Genomic DNA, 10,059 nt, shown 5'->3' with positions numbered 1-10,059 from the left:
ATATTTATTTTTTTTTCATTTTCAGGCAATTGCTAAAGATGGTATTATACCATTTTTAGCTCCGTTTGCAGTTTCTTCAAAAAGAGGTGAACCTACAAGAGCCTTGTTGTTGACATGCCTCATATGCCAATGTGGAATATTACTTGGAAATGTTGATTATCTGGCTCCTTTACTTTCTATGTTTTTTCTAATGTGTTATGGATTCGTAAACCTTGCATGTGCACTACAAACATTATTAAGAACACCCAACTGGAGACCACGTTTCAAATATTATCATTGGTAATTGTTAAAGTTTTATATTCTGTATAAAATATTTGATTTTATAAACACATACTAGATATATATGTTCTTTAAAGTAACAGACTTAATTTGATTTAAAAAAAAAATTAATAGAATAAATGTTAGACAACTATTTACAAGAATAATATTTAAATCAATAAGGAAATTCTAATAAAATTGTTCATTTTATTCTTCATAGGTCTCTCTCCTTTATTGGTTTATCTCTTTGTATTGCCGTGATGTTTATGTCCAGTTGGTATTATGCACTTGCAGCAATGGGAATGGCTGGATTAATATATAAATACATTGAATATAGAGGGTAGGTTCAGTTGTATTCAATTATTTCACTTGATTGACAAATAATGTATTAACATTTTTTTCTCAATTTCAGAGCTGAGAAAGAATGGGGTGATGGTATACGAGGTCTTGCTTTATCTGCAGCTCGTTATAGTCTTTTACGTTTGGAAGAGGGACCACCTCACACCAAAAACTGGAGACCACAAATCCTTATTTTAAGTGAATTAACTGATGAATATATTCCAAAATATCGAAAGGTTTTCACTTTTGCATCACAGTTGAAAGCAGGTATATGTGCTTTAAATCAAGTTTTTCTTTAAACTTTTAATATTTGTTTGTGTTTGAAGATCAAATTCATTCATTTTTTTTTTTTTTTTTTTTTATTGTTCAACTGATAAAGGTGAGAAAGTAACCTATAATTATTTTTTATAATGACTGTTTATATTTCTTTGTATTTTTTGTTTAAGTATCTCTGAGGTTCCTCAGCCCTCATCTATTGATTTCTCTGTATTATTCTATAGGGACTCGTCCCAGAATAAATAAAGTATTATTATTATTATTATTATTATATATTGGTTTTATGAATGATATTTCTATTACATTCCATTGAGTTAATCATGAATATTGTTATTAAATACCCTTTTTCTTTTTTCATAATTTAATGTAATAGAAACCATCTATTCAGTGTAGAAGGATCTAGAACAAAAACAAGATAACAACCATAATTATTAAATGGACTTACAGCAAAAAGAAAGAAAAGAAACATAAGAAGATAACAGATAATGAAGGTACATAAGTAGTATTGAAGAAAATGCATGGTGCAATATTATAAGAATATTGAAACTGTATATAATAATACGGGGAAAATATCAATATTAAAATTAAGAATGAAAAAAGAAAATAATTATGAGAATCATATAGAAATAACTACATATACAAAATCGAAAATTATATAAAAATTGAAGTAATAGAAAAAATATAAAGAAAAATGAATATGTGATTAATTAAATATGTAAGTAGATTAAAAAAATGAAAGAAGTAGATATGAAGTTATATATGCTAAGAGTAGTAAGTAATATAAATAACAGTAATAAGATGTGGTGAACATAACCAATAAAGTTGGTGAAGGAAGAAAAAGAGTATAAGAAAAGAGAGGAAAGAAAGAAAATAATCATAGGTAGTTAATAAGAGAGACATACTGACTAGACGGAGGAGCAACACCATGTACAAGTAGTGTGGTAGGCCTTGTTCACTTGTAACGTTTGGACTGAAGTAAAAAAGGCAGCTATAAAGTAAACAAACTTTTGAAAGATAATATGATATAAGTGGAATTTAATATTAAAAATAAACAGTAAATTATACGGTGATAAATAAACTATATGGGGGAAAAAATTGAACAATGACTTGTAGAGCAGCATGAGAAGTGAATTGGTAAACTCATGTAAAGGGGGGGGGGAAGAGGCTAACAGTAATGTTGAGTGATGCAGTCTTTGAGAAGGTGTGTTTTTTTCACCAATGTATGAAGAATTACGTCTGGGAGTGGAGCAAGGGATGTGGTATACAACATGAGATTGGTATAGTAGTGGAATAGGATCTTTTAAATGTTAGTAGAGTGTAGACAGTTGGTTGTGAGATCTGAAAGCAATTCAAAGGTTGGGGATACTGGAGCGTAGAAAAAACTTGGCACTGATAAATAAGTTTTTACTTATTTATGTTCTTCACTGACTGCACCATAATCATTTTCCCCTCAAATATATATATATATATATATATATATATAATTCACGGTCCTTTACCAACTCATTATTGAGGTGGTTGTGTTAGATTTGACTCCAATTGATAATGTGAGACTCTGTGGCAGAAGGACTCAAAAATACATACTCAAATAGGTTAGATAGCTGGTTAGGAGGTGAATGGACAGGATGTATCTTACAGTTGCAAGTCGTAAGACCTTGAATGATAGAAACTTGGCTCTGCAGGGTACTAGTCTGAAGTCCAGGTCCTTGCAGGAAACTAACTTTGTTTTACAAGGTACTAGTCTGTAAGCACAAAGGGGGAATGTAAGTACTGACTGTGTACTCACTGCAGGTCCTTATGATAAGATTGAAGGAGTAGGAAAGAGGAAGTGACAATTAGGAACAAGCATGAAATAAGACACATCATATCAAAAAGGTTGGAATAATATATTTAATTTGCTTATTTGCTATGTCCGAAGAAGTTACTGTTTTACTAGCATCTCTGAGGTAATGATTCTGCTAAGAATGCAAAGGCTAGTGAGAGGCACAGCCTGTAAGAACTTACTTTTTTGTTAAGTATATTCTTTTTGTAATGTTTATTTATAAAGTTATACATTTACAATTACAATAATCTTGACAAGTTCATACATAAAATTGTTTATTAATCAATAAATAAACACCACACAACACTCGAAGAGACATGGGTGGTGCTCCTGCGCTGAAGCTCTTAGTTCTAGCACTGATAGGTTGTGTCACTTCATCATCATCATAAAATAATCTAGAAGAGGAATTCTAAAAAGGAATTTGTCAGTACCTCTTTTTGAATTTTATTCTATATTATACCTGTAGTATAACATAATTCTCTATTTTTAGTATTAATAATGATAAATCATTTATGAATTTGTCTTCTTTCAAGGGATACCCATTACATTTTTTTCTCTATTTTAAATTTTTTGTAATTTTTCATGTCCTAAAGGTAATACATGTATACATTTATATTAATTTTATTTTTTCACTAATTTTTAGGTAAGGGGCTGACAATTTGTGTAGCTGTCATACCTGGAGAATTCTGTGGTTGTGCAGGAGAGGCAATGGCTGCTAAACGTAGTCTAAGAAAAGTAATGGAAGAAGAGAAAGTTAAAGGATTTGTTGATATTCTAGTAGCAAATAATGTTCCTGAGGGCATAAGTCATTTGTAAGTATATTTATAACCACTTTCTTTTGATTTTTTATCACTTTTGTAATTTCAATTTTGTGCATTTGAAGATGTTAATAAATTTGATGCAATAATTCTTTTACATTAAATTGGTAAACAAATTTATTACTGTATATTCAGTCAAGAAAATAAATTAATTATATTATTTGTGCATAGGAGTTAAATTTCATATTTGTTTTTTAATTATTATAAGATATTGTTCAAACTTTGTTTAGGTCCACTTAAGTTTCACATTGATCGATATTATTAATATATTCCTTAATGCTTTGTGTGCCTAAAGGCCTCATTGGCGAATATCATAATGGGTTTTGGTTAACACAAAAGGTTTAAAAATCCATTTTGGTGAATTCAGTAATAGGTTTCTGAACTGCTTTGGTTTTATGTCTGTTGAATAAACTAAACCATATTCTTTCTATTCCACTAATTGTCTCTACTCCAAACTTGCAGTTGAAAAGAATCACTTCAACTTTCAATTCTTAGTAACATTTTAAAAATGTTTAAAACAATTAGGATATTTTCTCCTGCCAAATTGAATCTTTTGTTATCAATTTCTTGTCACCTTATGGGAAAAATTTACTTTTTGTAGAATTCATAATTTTTTAAGTAATTCTCAAGTTATCAAATACCTTTAATGTGTCTCTTCTCTTCTATTGTTATTGCTCTTGGTGTTTGTTATTGCTACTTAGTTTTTACCAAATTTGATTTAGTATGATGCATGAAGTGATTTGATTTCAAGGTTGACCTGTTTATCCTAAATTTGTTTCTAAAAGAAATAAATGTGCTCATTTTTTAAAAATAATTTTGGATGATTTTAATAATAATGAGAGTTTATTAGTTATTTGTTAACAGCAACTATTAATGACTATAATCTAGTCTAATTATTATTAACTATTACTTTAATGTTTTTCCATCCCTTATCAGTACTGAAGATTGTATAAGGATTATCTTCAGTACCAATTTTAATTAATTTAATTCAAACTAAAATCCAGGTTATTAGTCTTTGGAATATATTATTCTATGTAAGACTTTTTTTAAATCATCAGTAATGGACGATATATTATTCTTAATTATTTTGGTTGAACCTTCTTTTTTTCTTTAAATAGTCATATTTTTACAGTTTACACATGAAGTTGAATCACCATGCTGTTATTAATTCAACTTTAGCAAATATGTTTTCCAATAAAATAATGTCAACACCTATATATCTTAATTTTGGACTCTAATCTAAATTTTATTTTAATTATTATAAAAGGATTAGTTATATGAGAAACTATATGAGTTATATGGGACTAGTCATACCATAGTTACCCACTATTTTTCAATAAACTTAGGTTTAAATGTTTTTCTCAGTTAATTTTAATCCCATCTTCAACCGGTTTTTATTTTCTGTTTGCTCCATACATCAAATTCTCTCTTCTTTCTTTATCCTTTATTTAATTTATGTGATAAGGAGCTGTTTAAGCCACCATGGTTCAATAAGAGTATCCACTGTTCAAAGAAGGAAAATCTTTTTCATATATAATTCTTATATTATATTGAATTTTTTTATAGTATGATTTTTAAGTATATAAAATAATTTAAAATTAAATTATGTTATCATCTCAAATGCTATTCATCAATTTAGGGTTCAAACAACGGGTCTTGGTGGAATGAAACCAAACACAGTAATACTTGGCTGGCCTTATTGTTGGAAACAAGCAAACCATGAGCGAACATGGGCTACATTTTTGAAAACTGTCAGAAGTGTTGCTGCAGCCCGTATGGCCCTACTTGTTCCTAAAGGAATTAATTTCTTTCCAAATTCTACCATGAAGGTATATTTATAAATGAAATGTAAAACGAATACAGCATTTCTTTTAACATTGTTTGAATTATGCTATATGATTTCAGATGAATGGCAATATTGATGTTTGGTGGATTGTCCATGACGGTGGTTTATTGATGCTTCTACCATTTTTACTCAAGCAACATCGGACTTGGAAAAATTGTAAACTGAGGATCTTTACTGTTGCTCAAATGGAAGATAATTCCATTCAAATGAAGGAAGATCTAAAAAAATTTTTATACCACCTTAGAATTGAAGCAGAAGTTGAAGTTGTTGAGATGGTAAACAAGCTTAGTTTATTTTACAGATCTGATTTTTTTTTTTAAATATACAATTTTATCCCCAAAGGATGGTAAAAAATATATTTAAGTTAAGATATCACCATAAGTAAAATAAATATGTAATACTTCATTAATATGGATAATATTTTTAAAGACATGAGTTCATAAGCTCCAATCATACTTGATTCATATCCTAGTATCAGTCAATAAAATAGTGGGCAGGGCAGTCCAGTGTTGTTCATTGCTGCTATTGATCAACAGGAATTTGTTTTTCTTCGCCATAGTCACTAAAAATAGATTTATTTTAAGTAATCTTAAATTTTTAAGGATCAGCAGCCGCCTCAAAAATATATGAGGGTTATCTTCCTAAAAGTAAGGTCCCTTCTTTTTCAAAAAAATACATCATTCCATTAATTTTCTATAATATTTACATCTTTTTAAAAGTTGAAAAATTGGCTATTTTTCTACCTTATCAGCAGTTTGGTTTATGTTTTTAGAGATGCTGTGACAGTTATTGTTGGCCTTTACCATTCCAGTCTCCCACCTTGTTCTCGAAAAACTAAAATGTGTTGATTCTTGTTTTATCTTGTAGACATCAGAAAAACATATAAGTAACTATTATCAACGTGTTAAATAAAATACAAAATATTAATCAATAAAATGATAATTGTCGTTTGTACTAACTGATTTTATAATAAATGATTTTAAGCTTCAAATGTTAAGAAATATAACCATGCTATTATTATTATCTTGAAGGATGAAAAACCCTTAATCACCTTGACCTACATGGATCTTTGTGAAAACTCTTCTATTTATGCACTAAGTGCTCTTATAGTCAACTACTGCTGTAAAATATTCGCTTTATTGGGTTCAGTACATCTCTTTATATACATTCCACCAGCTGATCTTCTCACTCAGCTGACATTGAAGTAACAGCTGACTCAGACAGTAACTTTATATATATATTTACTCTCAGTAAATATTTTTGTAACTTTCTCCATCTTTGCTTTAGATAATTTCAGTTTCATATCCAAAAGTTTTTAGTCTGAGAAACTTCATAAATATTATGTTTATTATTAAAATTTTGATCATTTGTTTCCCTCTTTTTTACTAGACTGACAATGATATATCAGAATACACCTATGAAAGAACATTGATGATGGAACAGAGAAATCAAATGCTCCGTGAACTACGTTTAAATAAAAGAGAAGCCTTGGGAATGGTAATAAACCTTTTTTATTTTTATTGCATAATTTATGTAGGACATTTACCTCTTATGATTATAGTCAGAGGTGTACACAGATAAAGGGTCCAGGTCCATCCCCAAGCCATATAAATTATTGTTCAATCACAATAGGTAAATGTAAAATTAAAAAGATACAGATTACATAAATAATATATATTTGGTGACTCATATTTTATAAAATAAAACACTTGCTTATATATCCGAATTATGTTACTTACACAAACATTTGCAAACACATGCACATTGGTGTCAAATCTGCTAGAGTGAACTCTGAGTACACCCCTGATTATAGCTGAGTAGTATTTAATAACATTTCATGAAAAGTTGAGGTATAATTAATATAAGTTAAATGTAATTATTGTATTAAAATCGAAATGAATCACGTTTTTCTAGACCTAACATTGTAATTATAACTAAAGAATATTGGCTTGATGGAATAGTTTTAATTAATTACTAGTGAGATGAATGCTTAATTTACTTCATTATGTAATGAATCAATTAATTTATTCAAATAGTTAAAATACATAAGACACATTTATTGAAAACAAATTGGATGAGGAAATGTAAAATGGTTTTAATTAGTATAGCAAATTTCAAAGAAAAAAAAAGAGTATTTGTTGAAAATAAAATACTATTCACTGGCTGCATTTATTTTATTTAACTAATGAAGTGCTGTAGACAGACGAAAATTTATTATTTGTTAATTTAAAAACAGATCATTTATGAAAAAAAAATTATACAAATTAATACCAATAATTATAAATTATTGAGATACCAGACTTATTTATGGTAAGTACCCCAACTCACTTTCAATCATTATCTTTATGTCATTATCAATTTCCTGAGTAACCAAATTAAGGTAACCTTCAGGTACTACATATCTTTTGATTTAAAAATTAGGTTTTAGTTAGTAAGTGAAATCAAAATTAAAAAAATCATGGCAAAATTTTACAGAAACACAGAATATTTAGGACTTATTAACACCTCCTTTTTTTATTGAGAGTTTTGGGAATTATGAAATGCTACTTGGTAGATCTTAGTTAAAGTGAATGATGTTTAATTTGGTAGTGAACTTGACTTTGTAACCTATTCCAGTTCTCCAGCTCATTTATCTCTAGAATTCCCAATGGTAAAAGATATTTTCAATGAAGGATTCTCATATAAAATCTAATTTTGTAAAGGTACTTTTCAGAAATTTTTCCAATACTTTTTTAAGGGATAAATTGCCAAAAACTGCAAAGAATACATTGTGTTTTTGACAATTTGCAACAGGCAGGGCAGAAAATCAAACAAATATAAAGAACTAAATTATTTGAGAATTGGATTTCCTGTGAGAATCAGTTCTCATAATTTAATAATCTTTGGCTGGCTGAGAAAACTTATTTGCCTGCTATGATGATGGGGCTCCTCAATAAATTAATGTCTCAGTTACTAGATGATTTCTATGGGAAACAAAATATCCAAACAATTTCATTCTGTAAATTCAATGCAAATCATAAAAAAAACATTTGAAAATGTTGGTGATATTTGGTGTGTTTTTAACATTGACTAAGCCTTTAGGAAATATATTTCCTGAGTACCCTGTATTCCTAATTAAAATTTGAAGCTTATCAGAAAGCATCAAGCAGTTTATCTAGGAATCTATTTAAGTAAGATAGAATAAAAGTCTGTCCTAAAATCAATTGTAGCATACATTAATGACTCTTTTCATGATAAAGTTTTTCTCTATCAGGGTTGATAGTAAAATCATCTCTTATTTTAAAGTTGTTATCCATGGAGGTTTCAACCTATTCACATTCTAATATATTGAATTTTTTCAAAACATTATTTAAATATGTAATCACATTAATCTATGTACAAATTATCATTTACTTTTTCAATACTTATTTCTAAATATTTTAATTTATTTGAACCCAGATCCTTCATTTTAAAATTTAAACTAAAACAATTCTTCAACTTATCAATTTCTGATAACTCATTATCATATTAACTTCCATATTATAAATATTTGTATTTATGCTTCCAACTCCAGCATCATCAAAGTCACATCATGTTTTCTTTGGAGTTTTCAATTTTGTACAATTTGTTAAGAACCCTTGAATCATATAAAAAATGATCCGAACAATCTTAATTTGCATACTACACAAAATCTGAATTGCTTTCCAATTGTATATTTTAATTCGGAAAAATGACACTCGACTTATACCTTCTTCAGTATAGAAATTAGTTCCATAAGTTGACTTTGTCCTTCATCTCATCCTTTTGACTCCCAAAAACCTTTACCTCTATTTGAATTGAATTTTGTAGTTCCTTTGTGAAAATAACCTCTTCCTGATCACACTGAAAAGTTTCTACATAAAAGCTTTTGTGTATCGGGATTCAGCACAGCTAAAACAAACAAAAGAAACATCGGTCATAACTTTTGGCAGGGCTTTTTCACATTTATCTAATTTCTCTTCCTCAACCAAACAATAAGACAATTCAAAAATTATTTTTATTAAAAAACAAGACAGAAAATTCAACTTACATCTAATATAACTTTTATGGCTGTAAATAATGTCTCATAAGATTTTGGCTATAACAAGTAAATAAACTTCTCTTCTATATTTAATTTTCTATTTGCATCTTTGAACTAAGAAAATAGAATTTTTTTTTCTTTACAAAATATAACATTGAACCTAAACAGAAAAAAGGTCTTTCTAATTGAAATTCAAAAGGCCAGTAGAAATTCAAGATGCTAGAGAAGAACTATAAGAGGTTACAAAATCAACTTCACTACCAAGAGAAACTTCATTTATCCATAACTAGGACCTAACAAGCTTAACTTTGTAATTCTAAAAAATAAGAGGGGTGTCAATCAAGTCTTAAACACTCTTTATACAAAAATGTATTGACAACTTTTTTCTTAACTGTCTTGAGGCTCAGACAATAATAAAAAACTATATTGGGCTACATGTCAAGATTTTACAATTTTCATAGTTCATAACCTATTAATCTTAATTTGTATTCTGTAGATTTAAGTGTCTTGTAAATAGTTGAGAAAATTTGTTGTAAAAAAAAAACAAAAACTGATATTTTACAGTGGGGCATGTCAATGACAATATAAAATCTTGAAACATCGCCATAATATAGTTGTTATATTATTGATTGAACCTCAAGATCCTTTAAAATATATATAT

The 10,059-nt window shown here is 28.3% G+C and overlaps 1 protein-coding gene across 1 annotated transcript in view; it reads left to right on the top strand.

Moving 5' to 3' along the window:
- The window catches only part of kcc (solute carrier family 12 member kcc), a gene marked incomplete in the record, with an annotated part of 694,499 nt that overhangs the window by 672,889 nt on the left and 11,551 nt on the right, over positions 1 to 10,059 (top strand). Inside the window, 7 exon segments of the mRNA XM_067052308.1 lie at positions 26 to 279; positions 479 to 598; positions 671 to 864; positions 3,339 to 3,507; positions 5,153 to 5,342; positions 5,419 to 5,634; positions 6,749 to 6,856. Coding sequence (XP_066908409.1) covers positions 26 to 279; positions 479 to 598; positions 671 to 864; positions 3,339 to 3,507; positions 5,153 to 5,342; positions 5,419 to 5,634; positions 6,749 to 6,856 — 1,251 coding nt within the window.

This window comes from Halyomorpha halys, unplaced genomic scaffold, assembly GCF_000696795.3.
Source record: "Halyomorpha halys isolate HHAL.00 unplaced genomic scaffold, Hhal_1.1 Scaffold81.1, whole genome shotgun sequence".
NCBI classification, from domain to species: domain Eukaryota; kingdom Metazoa; phylum Arthropoda; class Insecta; order Hemiptera; family Pentatomidae; genus Halyomorpha; species Halyomorpha halys.
Note: the sequence above shows the minus strand (reverse complement) of the source record. Positions and strands in the feature narration are given on the sequence as shown.